The sequence below is a fragment of the Myotis yumanensis genome, unplaced genomic scaffold, assembly GCF_028538775.1.
Source record: "Myotis yumanensis isolate MYYU_CA2020_CCGP unplaced genomic scaffold, mMyoYum1.0.hap1 SCAF_10, whole genome shotgun sequence".
Lineage (NCBI taxonomy): Eukaryota > Metazoa > Chordata > Mammalia > Chiroptera > Vespertilionidae > Myotis > Myotis yumanensis.
In genome coordinates this window covers 63,116,437-63,136,612 of record NW_027223761.1, presented here as the reverse complement: position 1 = coordinate 63,136,612, position 20,176 = coordinate 63,116,437, and the positions used below count along the sequence as shown (strand labels likewise).

Here is a 20,176-nt window from a genome sequence, read left to right as displayed (position 1 = left end):
GATGAGCAATATACTAGGTAAAGAGTTCAAAACATTGGTAATAAAGATGCTCGAATAATTCAAGAAAAGAGATGAACTCAGAACTGCAACAAAGAGACAAATAATAGAAAAAATAACCAATCAGAAATGAAAAATACAATAACTAAATTTAAAGCTACAGTAGGGGGAATCAAAAGCAGATTAGATGAAATGGAAGAGCAAATCAGCAATCTAGAAGAAAAGGTAGGGTACACGCCCAATTAAAAATAGCAAAAAGAAAAATAAGGATATTAAAGGGACCTCTAAGGATATTAAAGGATATAAAGTTACCAACACTCACATCATAGGGGTCCCAGAAGGAGAAGAGAGAAAGGTATTGAACCTATTTGAAGCAACAGGGACTATTCCCTAATCTGGTGGAGGAAATAGACATACAAACCCAGGAAGTGCAGAGAGTCCCAAACAAGATGAACCAAAGAGGCCCACACCAAGACACATAACAAAAAACAAAGAGAGAACTCTAAAAGGAGCAAGAGAAAAGCAGCTAGTTACATACATGAGCGCTCCCATTACACTACTGGCAGCTGATTTTCAACAGAAACTTTGAAGGTCAGAAGGGATTGTCATTATATGTCCAAATTCATGAGTGAGAAAAATCTATAACCAAGAATACTTTAAGCAACAAGGTTATCATTTAGACTTTAAGGAGAGGTAGTTTCCCAGACAAGCAAAAAGGTAAAGGAGTATATCACAAGGAAATCAGCATTACAAGAAATGTTAAAGAGACCTCAAATAGAAAATAGAAGGTCAAAACTAAAAATAAAAAAGCATAGGAAAACAAAAATCTCACTGAAAAAGGCAAACAGTGAAAGTAGTGGGTCAACTAATTATAAAGGTAATGTGAAGCTGAAAAGACAAAAATAATAAAATCATGTATGAATACAATAATAAATGAAGGGATACACACATATAAAAGGTAAAAAAAATGATGACAAAAACATACTTGGGGCCGAAACTAGTTTGGCTCAGTGGATAGAACGTCGGCCTGCGGACTGAAAGGTCCCAGGCTCGATTTCGGTCAAGGGCATGTACCTGGGTTGTGGGCACATCCCCAGTGGGAGATGTGCAGGAGGCAGCTGATTGATGTTTCTCTCTCATCGATGTTTCTAACTCTCTATCTCTCTCCCTTCCTCTCTGTAAAAAAATCAATAATATATATATTTTTTAAAAAAACATACTTGTGGGAGTGAGTAAAATATGTAGGGATCTTAGAATGCATTGGAACCTAAGCAATCATGAACTTAAAATAAACTGCCATAAACATACCCACCTGATAACCACATATACCAACCATAAACCAAAAAACTTATAATAGATGTACAAAAAATAAAGAGAAAGAAATACAAGCATAAACTACAGAAAGTTATCAAAATACAAGAGAGCATGAGAAGAATGGAACCAAGAAGAACCACAAAAATAACCAGAACACAATTAATAAAATGGCAATAACTACATACCTTTCTTTTTATTAACTATCTAGAGGCCCGAAATTTGTGCAAGGGGCTCGGCCCTTGCAGCCCCAGGTTTGTCCGGAAGGACATCCAGTCTAATTACCATGTTATGTTTTTATTATTATAGATAATTATTTTAAATGTAAATGGATTAAATGACATAGGGTGGCTTACTATATAAAAAAAACAGGGTGGCTTACTATATAAAAAAACAGCACCCCATATGCCGCCTATAAGAGACTCACTTCAGATCAAAATATTTTCATGTAAATAAAAACTAAACAAATGCTGGGTAGCAATACTTAGACAAAATAGACTTTAAAACAAAGCCTGTAACAAGAGACAAAAAAAAAAGGTCATTACAAAATGATAAAAAGATCAACCCAACAAAGGGTATAATTCTTGTAACATCTATGTACTCAACATAGGACCACCTAAATACATAAAGCAAATATTAACAGACATAAAGAAAGAGATCAACATTAATACAATAATAGTAGGTTACTTTAACATTTCACTTACATCAATGGATAGATCATTCATACAGGAAATCAACAAAGAAACGTATTTTTATAAGACACATTAGATCAGACGGGCTTAATAGACATCTATGGAACATTCCAACCCAGAACAGCAGAATATACATTCTTTTCAAGTGTACATGGAACATTTTCCAAAATAGACTACATGATAGACCATAAAACAAGTCTCAATAAATTTAAAAAGACTGAAATCATATCCAGCATCTTCTCTGATCACAATAGTATGAAACTAGAAATCAATTATAAGAAGAAAACTAGAAAAAACACAAACACATACATGGAGGTTAAACAACATGCTCCTAAACAATGAATTAGTTAGTGAACAGATGAAAGAGGATCTTGAGAGGAATGAAAATAGAAACACAATAATAAAATCTATGGGACACAGCAAAAGCAATCTAAGAGGGAAATTCATAGCAATTGAGTCCTACCTCAAGAAACAAGAAAAATCTCAAATAATTTAACTTTACACCCAAAGGAACTAGAAAAATAACAACAAACAAATCCCAAAGTGAATAGAAGAAAAAAATTAATAAAGATTAGAGCAAAAATAAATGAAATTAGACTGAAAAAATAATAGAAAAGATCAATTCAACTTAGAGCTTTTTTTTAAAAAAAATAAACCAAATTGATAAACCTTTAGCCAAACTCATCAAGAAAACAGAGCCCAATATATATAAAATCAGAGATATAGGAGAAGTGATGACTGACATCACATAAATAGAATGGATTATAAGAAAACACTGTAAGCATTGTAAGAAAAAATTAAAAGAGATGTATTATATGCCCACAAATTGGACAACCTGAAAGAAATGGATAATTCCTAGAAAGATACAATCTTTCAGACTGAATTAGGAAGAAACAGAAAATCTGAACAGACCAATTACTAGTATTGATATTGAATCAGTAATTAAAAAACAACAACAAACCAACTTCCCAACAAACAAAAGTTCTGGACCAGATGGCTTCACAGGTGAATTGTACCAAGATTCAAAAGAATAATTAATACCTACCTTCTTGAACTATTCCAAAAAAAACTGAAGAGGAGGGAAGGCTCTCAAACTCATTCTACAAGTCCAGCATTGCATTACCTTGACACCAAAACCAGATAAAGACATTACAAAATATATGTGTGTAGATATATATACCTGATGAATGTAAATGCAAAATTCCTCAACAGAATATTAGCAAACAAAATGTAGCAGTGCATTAACAAGATCATGATCAAGTGGGATTTATTCCAGGATGCAAGGTTGGTTTAATATCCACTAATCAATTAACATAATACACCACAAACAAAACAAAAAATTAAAATTATATGGTCATATCAATAGATACAGAAAACGCATTTGATAAAATACAACTCTATGACAAAAACACTCAGCAAAGTGGGAATAAAGAAAATATACCTCAATATATTAAAGGTCATGTATAACAAACCCACTGCTAACATGATACTCAAGAATGAAAAGCTAAAAGCTTTTTCTTTAAGATTAGAAACTAGATAATTATTACCCTCTCACTATTTGTAATCAATGTGATATTGGTGTACTAGCCATAGTATCAGAAAGGAAAAAGAAGTAAAAGGCATCAGATTGAAAAAGAAGAGGTAAGACCGTCACTATTTGCAGGTGACATGATATTATATTAAAAAACCCTAAAGATTACACAAAAACTATTAGAACTAATAAATAAATTCAGTAAAATACAGGATACAAAATTAATATTAGGAAATTGTTTGTCTTTACACAGTAAAAATGATATATCAGAAAGAGAAATTAAGAAAATTTTATTCACAATTGAATCATAAAGAATAAAATACCTAGAAATAAATTTAATAAATTGAATTACCATATGACTCAACAATTCCACAATGCTGTGTTCAATGCAGCATTATTTATAATAGCCAAGATATGGAAGCAACTTAGGTGACAATCTATAATTAAAAGCGTAATATGCAAATTAGACCAGACAACCAAACTACCTTCTGGATGTCCTTCCAGATGTCCTTCCAGATGAAGCTGCAGCAGTGGGGGCTGAGGCAGAGGTGGTTAGGGGTAATCAGGCAGGTAGGCAAGTGATTAGGGGTGATTAGATAGGCAGGTGAATTGTTAGGGGCAATAAGGAAGGCAGGCGAGTGGTTAGGGGCAATCAGGCAGGCAAGCAAGCAGTTAGGGGCATAAGGCAGGCAGGCAGAGTGGTTAGGGGCAATGAGGCAGGCAGGTGAGTGGTTAGGGGCAATGAGGCAGGTAGGCAGGTGAGCAGTTAGGAGCTAGTGGTCCCGAATTGCAAGAGGGATGTCTGACTGCCAGTTAAACAGGCAGATGGACATCCCCCGAGGGGTCTTGGATTGTGAGGGGGTGCAGGCCAGGCTGAGGGACCCCCCCCCTACCCCTGTGCATGAACTTCATGCACCATGCCTCTAGTTCAGTGATGGTGAACCTAAGACACACGTGTCAGAGGTGACACACGAACTCATTTTTTGGTTAATTTTTCTTTGTTAAATGCATTTAAATATATAAAATAAATATCAAAAATGTAAGTCTTTGTTTACTATGGTTGCAAATATCAAAAAATTTCTATATGTGACACAGCACCAGAGTTAAGTTAGGGTTTTTCAAAATGCTGACACACTGAGCTCAAAAGGTTTGCCATCACTGCTCTAGTTGATAGATAAAAGGATAAAGAAAATGCAGTATATATTTACAATGGAATATTACTCAGCCATAAGAAAAGATGAAATATTGCCATTTGTGTCAATATGGATAGACCTAGGGGTATTATGTTAAGTGAAATAAATCAGAAAGAAAAAGACAGTTATATGTGGAATCTAAACTACAAAATAAATGAACAAACAAAACAAAACAAAAACAAATTCATAGATACAGAGAACAAACTGATAGTTGCCAGATAGGAGGTGTGGGGGAATGCTGAAAAATTTGAAAGAGATTAAAAAGTACAATCTGTCAGCTATAAAAGAGTCACAGAATGTAAAATATTAAATATGGAATATAGTCAATAATCTATATATATAAAAGTCTAATATGTAAAGTGTCCCCTTAGGAGTTTAACTGACCAGGAGCTCGATCGCTTGCTATGATGTGCACTGACCACCAGGGGACCGCGTGGAATGAAGGAAGGCCCCGGCTGGCAGCCAACAGCCGCTAGGGAACCTACCTGTGCACAGATTTCGTGCACTGGGCCTCTGGTATTGTAATAACTATGGATGGTGTCAGATGGGTACTGGACATATTGTGGTGGTCAGTTCATAAGGTATATAAATGCATAATCACTATGTTGTACACCGGAACTAATATAATGCTGTATGACAATTACCATTAAAAAAATAAAAGAAAAAAATGTGAGTGACTGGATAAAATAAGTTTCTCGTATGTGCCAAACTGATAACCAGATGCTAGGGTGTGCCCTATCAAAATATATTCACACCAGGAGCACAGGCTTCTGCCTTCTCTTTCTCACACCACTGTTCAATTGTTAGGTCTTGCACACAGCAGGTACGCAATAAGCATTTACTGAGTGAATCCAGTAAATACAACCTATACTCTCATTGAAATCAACTGAAAAGTTTTGAGTAGCTAATGGTACCATATTACTTTACATACATATGTCTATCCAAGTCCTTTTACTGTTTTATTAACCATTTTCATTATTCACTATCTGAGTTACTTCCAGAATGCAGGCTATGCAAATATTAAAGATCATGTGGCACACAATACTTTGATCATCTTAATGCTTTCCTTATTGTACAGTTAATGAAAACAGTAATAGTACATGTAATATGGGTGATGCCATCATTCCTACCTACTTTCACATTTTGCAGCATTAAAAATGTTGCCACCAAATTCAATGTAAAAATTTCCCTCACTCTTATTAAGGGTGTGCAGAGGTTAAAAATCTTGGGCAGATAATAGGGTTTCAACTTAAAAAACTCAGCTTATATCCAAGTTGAATAAAAATATCTTTTAAATTATAGCTGGTTATTTTCTTACTTTGCTGATAGCAGAATCTTTTTAAACAATGAAGAACTTCCAAAATACAAACAAAAGAAATATGAGCTATATTAACAAAAATAAAATAAATCACATTTTCTAAATAACAGAAAAACTGATAAAAGTTAAACATGCATTTAAACGCTCATTTTTAAACAGAAAAAGTTAATTCTATTGTAATATTTTTATTTAATAAAGATCTTTCAAATTTGATAACTACTTTCCTGTAACTTTTAAAAACATTTAGAATATTTCTAATAATAAAAAAATTACATGTCCAAAGCCTTTCAGCAAGACTGAAGCTAATAAAAACACGGGCATTTTGATTTTTCTATAAAATTACTTTATCTCCATTAGAAGTAAATTTTATCAACTTTTCTCAACATATATAATTTTAAAAGATATTCAACAATCAGATCTGTTTTTCTCTAAGTTTCATGTAACCTTCAATTTTCAATAACAATTCATTTTTGCATTTCAACCTTTTCAGGTAGACCAGTGACTGAGAAATACTAGATATATTAATAGAGTGCCAGGGAGCACAATCGTGCTCCTCCTGTCTTTTGCCAAAAGTGCCAGAAGCGCTATCAAAGCTTCGAAATGGCGTCCAGTTCTAAGTCTGCTTTTATTAGTGATGATGATATTGCTAAATATGTCAATGTGGTAAAGGTTTCCTTAAGTTTTTGAATATGTAACTTCATTTACTTGCGATTCATCATTTTTTTCCTAGACTGCTGTAAAATCAGCAAAAATGCGTTGGCAATTTTAGCTTAGTTCCTAGGATATTGGTTGGCACTCAAAGGGTTAAGGCAGATTGGGAAGAAAATATATTTTTAAAAGGTTATTGAATTTACTTGGAGACTAAAATAACATAATAAGTTTAATTCTTGATCAGGTATCAGAAAAATAAATTAGTCTAAAGGAGTATAAGGATATTATTGGTGTAAAGAGAATGTAATTTAAAAATAGTTCTATTTCTAAGTACGGGATTAACACCTCCACAAAGCAATTGCTACCCACATATTCTCTTGGCTCTGCAGTCTAAGATTTAGCCAAGGGAGAACTGTGTCCTTGTAATTCTTTCAACCTCTTAGCTCCTGTAAAGTGGTGCCGAGGGAGCAAAAATAGCTTACATAACTGAAATCCTTTCATGATGATATGATTTAAATTCAAATAGTCACCTCCTTGGTTTGGTATAAATCAGAGAAAATAGTGACTGCAGATTCATTTCTCTCTGTGAAAATTATTTATTTATGTTTAGGGATTTTGTTTCTCGGTTGCCTGTAGATACCCTGCTGTACTCTGAATACTATTTTGATGTGTTATATAATAGATCCATCTAGTTTTATTTTCAACCAACTGAGCTTGATCAAAATAGGTTTTAGAATGAACTAGACATGTTTAAGAAGATGGTCGATGTGTCTTTCTTTGAACTACTATCATGTCTATGTTGAACATAAATGTATCCTGCTTTTAACTGTTTGATATATATAATTATTGACTCATTAATAAGAATCAAGCTGTTAGCTACATATTTTGTTTCTCCATAGCACATAGTAGGGTCCTCGATAAATAGAACATAATCTAGGATCCTAACTACCTCGAGCTGCTGAAACACATATTATAACCTGCTTTTTACATTATAGGTAATTTACTGCACGGGCTTTTATTTAACAACTAGTAGCCCTGCCCATGAATCCGTGCGCCAGTAGCTCGCTGCTGCCCTCCTGTAGCTCTCTGCCCGCTGCCCTGGCTCTCCCTCCCCCCACCTCCTCCCTCATAGCTTGCTGCCCTGCCCCCTCCTGTAGTTCTCCCGCACCCACTTGTAGCTAGCTGTCCCCCCTCCTGCTGATCTGTGATCTAGTCATTATGCGGTTGGTCGTTATATAACAGCCATTTGCATATTACATCTTTATTATATAGGATTGACTAGTATAATGATGGCGAACCTATGACACGTGTGTCAGAGGTGACATGCGAACTCATTTTTTTGGTTGATTTTTCTTTGTTAAATGGCATTTAAATATATAAAATAAATATCAAAAATATAAGTCTTTGTTTTACTATGGTTGCAAATATCAAAAAATTTCTATATGTGACACGGCACCAGAGTTAAGTTAGGGTTCTTCAAAATGCTGACACGCCGAGCTCAAAAGGTTCGCCATCACTGGACTAGTACAACAAACATAGTAACATTTTTGTTACTTGCCACTATTTGCAAATGATTTTTACCTGGCAGTGCTTTAGACCACTTGACTACTGAAAGAAGTTGTCTCTCGGCTAGTTGATTAAGACTCGTCAGCAAAGAACTGGAGGTATCAGGTTTGGAGTTGTCATGTCCTGCATAGACCACGTCTGGTTCAATGTTCATTAGCAGGTTGATTAGCGAGGGGACCAGCTGTAAGTCTTGACTTGGCGAAAAACTGATTCTCTGGCTTAGGGCTTGGCTTTCATTTGGAATGCCCACTGTCTGCGGGAGCGCGACAGCATCTAGTGCCCTCATAACTCTGACTTTATTGAACTTCTTAAACTTTCGACCTACAGAGGAGAAAAAAAAAAAGTTAATGTAAGTAACATATCAATTGAATCTTCCAGCAGAGTATTATTTTTCTTAAGTCTTAGAATCGTAACATTATAGGTTTTAGCACCATTCTAATAATATAAAATTGAATAAGTAAAACTGGTACTTATTCAGACTGAGATTAAAGAATCAGTGATACCAGCATTAATCGGGTTAGTGCGGTATCCAGGAGGGAGTTATGGAGTTTTGCAGTCAGTAACATATATGAAAAAGACAAATGGGTTATAGCAGAGACTAAGCTCAATATTGGACAATATTCTGACAGGACTGCCTCCCAAAAGCTAATGCTACAGACTAATTGAAACAGTCTTTCATAGATGTTGAATATTCTTTTGGGTTTTATTCTTGTAATAATATGCATACAAAGCCTGGCCTGTGGTGCTCAGTGGTTAGAGTGTCGTGGATTCGATTCCGGTTAAGGGCACGTACCAGGATTGTGAGTTCATTTCCTGGCCCCAGGGCATGTGTGGGAGGCAACCAATTGATGTGTCTCTCTAACATCTATATTTCTCTCTCTCTCTGTCTCTCCCTCTTCCTCCCTCCCTTCCACTCTCTCTAAAACATCAATGGAAGAAATATCCTCAGGTGAGGATTAACAACAAAAAATATGCATATACATATGCAAACCTCACAAAATCTTGTATACAATCTTAAGTGGGTTTATAGATTCCTCGAAATGCCTTGAAGCCAACATAGAGATTACTGTGAGATCTAAGAACCCCAAATTAATCATCTCTTTTCTAAATTAGGGAAGAGAAAGTCTCAACCCCATGCTGATCAGGCCACACTCGTATTTCTAGACAATTTTTGGAAATTCTACTTTGATGAATTGTGATGTGTTAGGAAGAAAAAAAGGTCTGATGGTGAGATGAATAGAAAATTTGTGTCATGAAAAGTGGTTGAAGGGAACCAGGATGTTCAGCTGGGCTGATGCTAGTCCACAGATGCCTTGAGGTGAAATGAATTAGAGAAAGTTCTGGTGATCAGAGGACAGGCTGGATTTCAACCCCCACCTGCTCTATGCCAGCTATAGGCTGCTTAACCGTATGAAGTAGCTGTGCTTGTTATCCAGGAAAAAAAGGACAAGAGAGGCTTGATGACTGTTTGCAACGATCTAAACAGACGTTGCAATCTGATGGCTCTAATGCCTGATCTGGCCCAGAGGTACATTTTGCTTGGCTCATACAATGTTTTTCAAAGTTATGAAAACATCTCTGAATTGGTTCGATGACAATAATCTGTTAGTGTTGAATTGCAGCTGCTGCTTTTGAATGCCACATGGACACTCCAATGTGCCTCAGTTCCTACCACAAACTGGTAGTAAAATAGGCCATTGGTCAGTTTTCTTCAGTCTTGCTACTCTACTCAATGATGTTACCTGCCTAGTCTCTCTAAGCATCTATTTGCCTTTGTGATTTCCGAGCTCAGGAGTCTCCATAAAGAAAAGGATAACGCTTGCTATAAAGTTCCCAAGGATTTGAGCCAGAAATCAAGGAAGATACAACTAAACGGAATCATAACCATAGGTGACAGGAGAGCAGATGCCAGTGTCAATAAATGAAAACCATTCAGACGGTTCACAGAGGTCAGTTGGGCTCCCTGAGGAAGGAATGAATCACTAGAGGGAAGGGAAGTAACATTTGGAGAGTATGGGAATTTTAAGAGAAATAAAAGCTGCTAGATCAAGGCAAATAAAAAGTTTAAATAACTATTTTTACTTTGTCCAGGTCCTCTACTATAAACGATTAATTGTATCTAATAAATGTCTAGACAAAATTAGGAAAATACACAATTAAAGTCACATTCATGGAGTATTTATTATATCCTGGGAATTTCTTATTTATATCATTGTGCCTCGACAGTGTTGAGACAGTGTTATTAACTCTATTTGTAGATTGAGAAAATGAAGAGGACGGAAGATGGCAGGCCCAGTGTTAGATTACAGAGCTGGGAGTTTCAGGAGCAGGCTGCACGCTCATGTGGTGGGACTCCGGGAAAGACCTATAGGCAAGAGCACAAAGGCTGAACTAAACGTTTTTAATGTTCTTCCGATCTTAAATATTATGATACCTCAATTAAACAAAATGCAGCATTAAACACATATGACCATAACAAAGATACAGAAAGAGCATTTGATAAAATCCAAAATTCGTTTAGAATAAAAAAACTTTTCTGCGAAATGGGGATACAGGAAACCAAGCTCAACTTAACGAAGGCCAAAATATGACAAACCCATATTTGAGCTAACGTCATACTCAATGGTGGAAAGATGAAAGGTTTTTCTTTAAGGTCAGGATCAAGACAACAATGTCCACTTTCACTACTTTTATTCAGCACAGCATTGGAAGTCTTAGGCACAGCAATTGGACAAGAAATAAAAGGTATCCAAATTAGGAAGGAAGAAGTAAAACTGTCATCATTTGCAGATGACATGAAACTATATATATAGAGAGCCCTAAAGATTCTATGAAAAACACTGTTAAAACTAATAAATGAATTCAATAAGCAGCCGAATACAAGATTAATATTTATAAATTGGTTGCATTTTTATACACTAATAAAAAATTATCAGAAAGAGAAATTAAGAAAATAATCCCATTTACAGTTGCATCAAAAAGAATAAAAAACCTAGGAATAAATTTAAATATACTCAGCAAACTATAAGACATAGAAGAAAGAAATCAAGGAAGATACAACTAAATGGACTCATAACCATGCTCACAAATAGGAATAATTAACATTATTTAAATGTCATACTACCAAAGCAGCCTATAAATTCAATGCAAGTGCTATCAAAATACCAAAGGCATTTTTCACAGAACTAGAACAAATCCTAAAATTTATATGGAACCACAAAAGACCCTGATAGTCAAAGCAATCTTGACAAAAAAAGAATAAAGTTGGAGATATCATGCTACCTGATATCAAACTATACTACAGGGCTATAATAATCAAAAGAGCATAAAACTGACATAAAAATAAACACATAGATCAATGGAACAGAATAGAGAGCTCAGAAATAAACCCAGACCTCTGTAGTCAGTTTATCTGTGACAAAGGCTAGTATCTTCAATAAATGGTGTTGGAAAAACTAGCCATAAATCTTAGCAATATCTTTTTTATTTTATTTTTTCCATCACCATTTATCCCTTCTATGACCACTTCCACCTCCACCCATCTAATCCCTCCCCCCAAATCATCACCCTATTGTCCATGACTTTTCTCTCTCTTTTTTCTTTCTTTTTTGCTCAACCCCTCAACACTCCCCCAACCCCCACAAGAGCTGTCTGTAATATCTTTTTGGATATGTTTCTTCAGACAAAGGAAACAAAATAAATAATAAACAAATGAGTCTACATTAAACAAAAAAAGTTTTTACACAATGAAGGAAATCAACAACAAAACAAAAAGACAACCTACTAATGGGAGAAAATATTTGGCAATGATATATCTGATTGGGGTTAATATCCAAAATATAAAAGGAACTCATACAATTTAACAGCAAAAAAAAACAAATAAACAACCTGATTTAAAAAAAAATACGGGCAAAGAACCTGAACAGACATTTGTCCAAAGAGGATAAACAGATGACCCACAGACATATAAAAGATGCTGCTGATAGATGTTTCTCTCTCATTGATGTTTCTAATTCTCTATCCCTCTCGCTTCCTCTCTGTAAAAAAACAACAATAAAATATATTTTTTTAAAAAACAAAGAAAAAATTAAAATCTCGGATTTCTCTCCAGTTAGATTATATGCCTAAAGACAATGCTGTTGCACATGGATTTGTGGGAAAGGGGCCCAGGCTGCACATTTTCCACATTTTAACAGAATTTTAGTGAATATTTGGGAGGCCAAGAGACAGAGTATACACAGTGAAAATCTTACTCTCATCACCTTTTTCACCTTACTTCTCCTACCTCCCATCCTAAGCAACACAAATTCTCCTTTTTCCTTTGGTGATCAAAATAACAACTTCAGCATGTTCTTGGGGTCATAGCTTTTATCCCCAACAGCTTACCAAAGCACTTCTAGAAATAAAAACAAATAGGACATTCTCCTCTAAGAGAAACAAAACATCAATTGAGTCATAGTTTCAATTATTTGGAAAATTTTTCTACTATGTGGAAATACACACATTTTCTTTCATATTATGTTCCCATGGGAAACACTGTTTGGAAATACAAATATATACAATAACAATATTCAACAACTAATATGTTAGTTGATTTAATTTAACATAGTAAATGATTCTTTAAATTAATTGCAATTCTAAGATATATGCATTTACTTTGCACTGGTTCCTACAAAAAATGAAAAAATTTTAGAAGATACAAGAATATGTTTTGCTTTAAAGTTAAACCTTTATTTTGCCAGTGATACTGTTTGCATAAATGATGGCAAGACATAAAAGGTATTTTAAGACACCACTTACAAAACCACAGTGCCAAGCACTGTGCTATATACTTTAGATGTATTATTCCTTTTAACCTTATAATAGCTTTCGTTATATGGTCTTAATAGAAAAGGAAGTAGAGATGTGTAAAGGTTAAGATGTGTGTGTGAAGTCCTATGGCTATTAGTGGGAAAGTTGAAATCAAAACCCATTTGTTCTGACTTTATACCCTTACTGGTTATTATAATGCTATACCATCTCCGAAAGAGAGGTTTTAATCTTTTTCTAATGTATTTATAACATTTATATTAAAAACACACACCATGCTTTTATTGATTTTAAACAGAGAGGGAAGGAGAGGGAGAGGGAGAGAGAGATACATCAATGTGAGAGAGAAGCATTGATCAGTTGCTTCCCATACGTGCCCAACCAGGGATTGAACCTGCAGCCTGGACTTGTGCCATGTCTGGGAATTGAACCGACAACCTTTCAATTCCCTGGACAACAACCAACTGAGCCACACTGGCCAGGGCAACATTTAAATTTTTAAAGTGGAGTTAATGTACTTGATTAAAATTGACCAAAAAAATGTTTATAAACTTCTCCAACAGGCAATGTACAAGATTAGGCAATTTATAAATCCCCTTCTCCAGCACACCTAAAAATTATGGGTAAAGCATAAGCAACATCCTTTTAAATACATATCTAAGCTCCTCAAAAGGTCATCAAAATACCCAGGAATCCAAAATGAAGAACAATTCTAACCCCTGACAAAGGGACATGAGAAGGTATCATGTCTATTTTATCCTTGACTCAATATGGAAAAAAGTCTTCTCTGATTATTCTTAAGTATAGGTCTCCATCATCCAGATATGTAGTTTGAAATTATTCTACCAGCAAGGTATGGGAAACCTAAATTTAAAGTAAATATGAGAAATGGTCCTTCACTGATGAAATCCCTAAGGTGCCCGGAAAAATAAAATAAAAATTATCTTTGGAGAGAAACTCTCTCAATTAAGACCAGTCAGGTTTCAAAAAAAAAATATTAAACTTTGCCAAACATAAGTTTAAAATCCAAAATTATAAAGGACACAATGAGTGAGAAGTAGCAGAAACAATAAACAGTGTGCTGGATTTGTTCATATTGACTTGTAAAAAGTTATTAAGTATTCAGAATTTTATATATATATTTTCCCAGAAATTTTTAAAACCAGTTGTTAAACCATTGGTAGCCTGAAATTTATATAAGAGAATATTTATACCACAATCATTGGGAAACGATATAAATAAACAATGCCCTTTTTAAAAATTTTATTTTATACCTACCACAACACCACAATGCCACACCTAGATCCTTAATTATGGGATTTTGGAATTACTGAATACAAATATTTGTAATAAGTATGTTTATAATTATTAAAGATGTATGATAAAGAATAAAAATAAGAAAGGGAATGGCTAATAAAAAGTAATAGACAAATTTATAAAAGAACCAAGTAGGATGTCTTTAAAAATACCATCACTAGAGTGAACTGGAAAAAAGAACAGACTAAATTACACAGAATACAACACAGACAGGTAATATGAGTAATATTAAACAGGACAAAGAGATATGGAAGATAAATGGGTTAACCTAATACTGTCTCATAAGTCTTCTGGAGGCAGAAAGAGACAATGAGAGGGAAACAATATTTGAAGACTACTGGGGTGGTTTTGATGCTCCTGGTATCTATGAAAAATACAATCTCAGATTTAAAAAATCATGATTTCCAAGTAGAAATAAAACTAAATTTATAACCGGTTACATTTAGTAAAATTGGAGAACTAAGTCTAAAAACATTTTACACAAATATAAGGAAAATATTGCCTTAAAAAACAACAACTATTAGATCTACAGGAGAGTTCTTAAAAAAAAAAAAAAAAAAAAGATACAAGCCAGAAGATAGATATGGAGAAAAAAGTCAATCTGAAATTTTATGATCAGCAAAATCATGATTAAAAAATTAGGGTAAAATAAAGGTATTTTCAGTGAAAAAAATGAGTTTATCATTAAAAAAATATCCCAGAAGGAACTTATAAAATAATTTATTTTTAAAAATAAGGAAATGAAATAAAGGGTTGAGATGAAAAAAATTGAGCAAACAAATAGGTAAACACTTAGATAAAGCTATTACACTGAATAAAATAATAATGATTACTACTCAGAATAAGTGTTCTGAAATGAGTGCTGTTTACTTTGCCATGGCCTTTCTGCTGTTTATTTTTAATTCTAGAAAAATGTGTTTATGTTGGATGACATAAGGTGTTCATGTGACCTGTTGTGTAGAGGCAAAGGGAAAATATTATGTTGGATATTAAAATGTAAGTTTTATGGCAGCCAGAAGGCTTTCTGGGAATCAGATGAGGAAATAGAGGGTAGAGATCAGCAGGTAATTAAGGAATGCGGCAAATCCTTTCACATGAGGTTCATAATAAGAATCACTGCAGTTGGGGTAGATTTACAGGCAATTATCCCAACATTAGCTGTCAGAAATTATGTCCAGTTACATGTTATTACTTTGAATTAGCAAAAGAAAGATGTAGCTGGGATTAGTCCATTGGGACCATGCTCTGACAAACCCTATAGCAGTAGCTTTAAGCAACAAAGTAAGAATGAATATTCTACAGAATAGCCCTATTCCGTTTGTGTGGGATGGCATTTAGGGCGGACAATCAGACACTGACCAGAAGACATTATTTGTCTGGCTGGAGGCTTCAATGCAGTGACCTGGAGAGCAGAGTGAGGGGTACTATCTCTGGGGGGTGCTGATTCAAAGGGATTGGGGAGAAAAGGAGATGCTCATGAGAGGAAGACTGTGAGACATCTAAAGAGGTAGGTGGCAGGCAACACTCCCAGCAATTCCTGCATTAAAGAGAGAGCAGATAATTCAGTTTTTGTAGGAATTAAAGGCAGAAACTAAGCTTGTACTCCCCCAAAAAGGTACTGTTGAGTGTCCCAAATCAAGAGTTTTTGAATCCTTCAGAAAAGGAATTGAGGCTTTATTGGCTTCAAGTATAAGAGGAGAAAAAATACACAAAACTTTACTATATACTAGTAACCTTACTTTGTAGCCCAAAAAGTTACTCTCTTTGCTAAGAGAATTGGGGGTGAATCTAGATGTAGGAGGGGGAAGGAGGGAAACTGGATTTCTAACATAACCTTTTACAATTGGAAGATAATGCTCTCTACCAAAATAAAATAAAATAAACAAACCTATAAAAATAGTCTCCAACTTTTTTAAAAAAAATGTCAGCAAACATAAATATGCACTTAATCATTCCTTTATGTAGAAAGCTACTCATTTTTGAAAGAGCTAGTTACCTTTATGATAGTTTAGCATTTCTACCACAAATACAAAACACAGAGCTGTATTCATTAAAAAAAAAATGTGAGTCATTACACAAAAAATGTTTTTAAAGGAAAGAAGTTAGAAGTGGGGCATTTAATTAGAAGATATATTGCCATCTTCCAGGGTGTAACTATCTTTCCTGCTCAAGTATTATACAGCCATAAACAAAATGCAAAAGTTCACTGTGACCTGGTGAAGGTAAGGGAAGTGATTCATTAAAAACAAGAATCATATGCAATGAAGAGGCCAAATAACTCAGACATAATCCTTATAATAAGAACGTAGCAGTTGAAGCCCATGAAGAGCAAACTGCAAAATCTACATTGTGGCATCAAAAAACATTGATATTTTGACCTCTGATATTCTACCATAGTTTTTTATTAAATCTTTAAAATGATTTTTAGTGTTTTCTCCTCTTTCATCTTTTGCTATTCAAATGATTTCTAGATCAGAAATGAGAAATCTCAAGAAGGAGTCATAAACAGGAAGGGAGGAAAAGGGAGGGATGGGGGGAGGGAATAGGACCTGGGCTCCATTTTCAGTAGTAAGCGATTATTATTTCAGAGAAATTCTTCTAATTATGGAAGAGTCTAATCATGAGAAACCCTGATTATCATTTCCAGAAAGGCTTTCATTCTCAGTAGACCACAAGTCTACCCACACACACCCCACTCCAGAAATTTAGTACAGGACTAACAATTAGAATCTAATCCTATGAACTGGCTACCTTCTTCCTGGTTTACCAGAACTGGACTAGTCTTTTGCCACGGACTCTCCCAGGCAGAACAATAGCAGGACCGTGGCACATCAGAGTGTTTTGCCAGCTTCTCTGTAATAAACCTCTGTGAAAATCTACTTATAAATAAATGCCCCATATTTATATTTCTCAGTTTGTGATGCTGATCACAAGATAAAACTAGAATTGAATCCATCTAACTTTCATATAAGCCTGAAATAGAGTAAGGGCTTTTATTTTTTTATTGCAGAATTATCCCTCAAAAGATACTGCATTATATACTAGTCCTTATGAGCCATCTATATTTCGAATGCCCTAAATTATTTTCAATGACCATATGTTGTTTGGAGAAGACAAGTTTACCTGAAATAACTTCTATCAGTGGTAGTTTGTAAAGTTTGTACAGATTATCTGATGGGGGGGAAAAAAAAGAGGCAAAGAAATTTGTTATATATCTAATCCTAGGGGTAAGAACTCGTGTTTTTATGTGTTAGATGCTATTGTGAATAATCCTTTTAAGCATTACTTTAAAAGAATAATTCAGAGAGTCTAGAAAAGACAATTTTGAAGAAATATAACTTAGGGAGAATTATAACCAGCTTTCAAGATGTATAAATTTATATTATTTCAGATAGTGTGGTAGTGTTGCAGGGGTATACAATAGAGAAAAAGAAAACAACAACTTCACTACACAACTCATACTCAGTAGCCTAAAAAGTTACAGAGAATAGAGAAGCCATGAAGGGAAGCAAACATATGGAAATTTGACATATAACAGAGGTGGCACTACAAATTCCAGTGGAATTTGTAATTAATGTATTGTTAGAAAAATATTACAGATACTATTCATATTTTTAGTAAGAAAACATGAAATTAAGCATCACAACATGTAATATAATTTGATAGTAGTGATTATGTCTCATTTACTTGTAAACAGACTTATGTTGGGGATAGAGACTGAACATTTTACTTAGATAGGGGTGCGCTACCAAAATTTTAAGACCATTGTGTCAATAAATGTATTGTGGCAACTGGTTATTCATATGGAAAATAAAATAAAGTTATATTCCTGCCTCTCTGCATCAAAAACAACAACACTTATAGACAGGTTAAGGACATTGATGTGAAAAACTTAAACCTTTAGATGATTTTTTGTAGATTATCTGTATGATTTCAGGTAGAAAAGGATATAAAGAAAGACTATTGACATGCGTGATTATATAAAAATTAGAAAAAGACATCACAAGCAAGGTAAAAAGTCAAGACATAGACTACATGTAACTGACAAAGAATCAGCATGGAGTATATAGTAAGTTGTATGAATCACAAGAAAAAGGACAACCCAGTTGAAAACAGCTAATGAATATGAACAACCAATTTATGGAAGAGAACATCCCTCTGGGAGTTGGACATCCCTCTCGCAATCTGGGACTGCTGGCTCCTAACCGCTTGCCTTCCTGCCTTATCGCCCCTAACCCCTCTGCCTGCTTGCCTGATCACCCCTAACAACTCTGCCTGCATGCCTGATCGCCCCTAACTGCTCGCCTGCCTGCCTGATCGTCCCTAACCACCTCTGCCTGCCTGATTGCCCCTAACCACTCTGCCTGCCTGCCTTATGCCCCTAACTGCTTACCTGCCTGCCTGATTGCTCCTAACCACTGGCCTGCCTGCCTTATTGCCCCTAACCACTGGCCTGCCTGCCTGCCTGCCTGATCACTCCTAACCACCTCTGCCTCGACCCCTGCTGCTGTGACTTCGTCTGGAAGGACATCTGGAAGGTCGGTTGGCTGTTTGTTCAGTCTAATTAGAATATTATGCTGCGGGAAGTAACTGGACAAAAATCATGCACCTGTGGATGAACTCAGCGGGTGGGGAGTGAGGGTGGAGGGTGGGGTGGGAGCTGGAAGGAGGGGAGTTATGGGGGGAAAAAAGAGGAACAAATGTAATAATCTGAACAATAAAGATTTAAAAAAAAAATCAATAAAAATATATTTTAAATAAAAAAAAAAAAGAATATTATGCTTTTATTATTATAGATAATACTGTATTACCTAAAGATTCATACACATGAGTTACAAGTATGAAGATATCAAACAGTAATTTAGTAAAGTGATCTTTGAGGGAGAAATGAATCTAATGGGTTCAGGAAAGAACATAACAGAAGCTTCAAAATGTTTGTAATATCTTATTCTTTACAAAATATAATAAAAATTTTAAAAATATAAAAAATAATTTGATTAAAAATTGAGTGACAGAGACCTAAGTGTTTATTTATTTATTTATTTTTTTTATTTTTTTATTTTTTCGCTAAAAGTATTACAAAGTGTATTACATAAGTGTCCTTTTTTTCCCCCCCGCCCTTGACAGACCCCTGCCCTCCCTTACCCCCCAGTGTCTTATGTCCATTAGTTATGGTTATATGGATGCATACCAGTCCTTCGGTTGATCTCTTAATCCTCTCCCTCCTCCCCCCCAACCCTCCCTGGCCTTCCCACTGCAGTTTGACAATCAGTTTGAGGCAGCTCTGCCTCTGTATCTATTATTGTTCAAAAGTTTGTAATGGTCTTTATTATCCATGAATGAGTGAGATCATGTGGTATTTTTCCTTCATTGACTGGCTTATTTCACTTAGCATAATGCTCTCCAGTTCCATCCATGCTGTTGCAAATGGTAAGAATTCCTTCTTTTTTACAGCAGCATAGTATTCCATCGTGTAGATGTACCACAGCTTTCTAATCCATTCATCTACTGATGGGCACTTAGGCTGTTTCCAGATCTTAGCTATGGTGAATTGTGCTGCTATGAACATCGGGGTGCATATATCCTTTCTGATTGGTGTTTCTGGTTTCTTGGGATATATTCCTAGAAGTGGGATCACAGGGTCAAATGGGAGTTCCATTTCCAATTTTTTGAGGAACCTCCATACTGCCTTCCATAGTGGCTGCACCAGTCTGCATTCCCACCAGCAGTGCACAAGTGTTCCTTTTTCTCCACATCCTCTCCAGCACTTGTCGTTTGTTGATTTGTTGAT

General features: G+C 35.0%; 1 protein-coding gene across 1 annotated transcript in view; it reads right to left on the bottom strand.

Annotated features, from left to right (window-relative positions):
* Positions 1–20,176, bottom strand: part of PGR (progesterone receptor) — an 84,120-nt gene that overhangs the window by 20,204 nt on the left and 43,740 nt on the right. Inside the window, exon 4 of the mRNA XM_070425916.1 lies at positions 8,275–8,580. Coding sequence (XP_070282017.1) covers positions 8,275–8,580 — 306 coding nt within the window. The remainder of the gene's footprint in view (positions 1–8,274; positions 8,581–20,176) is intronic.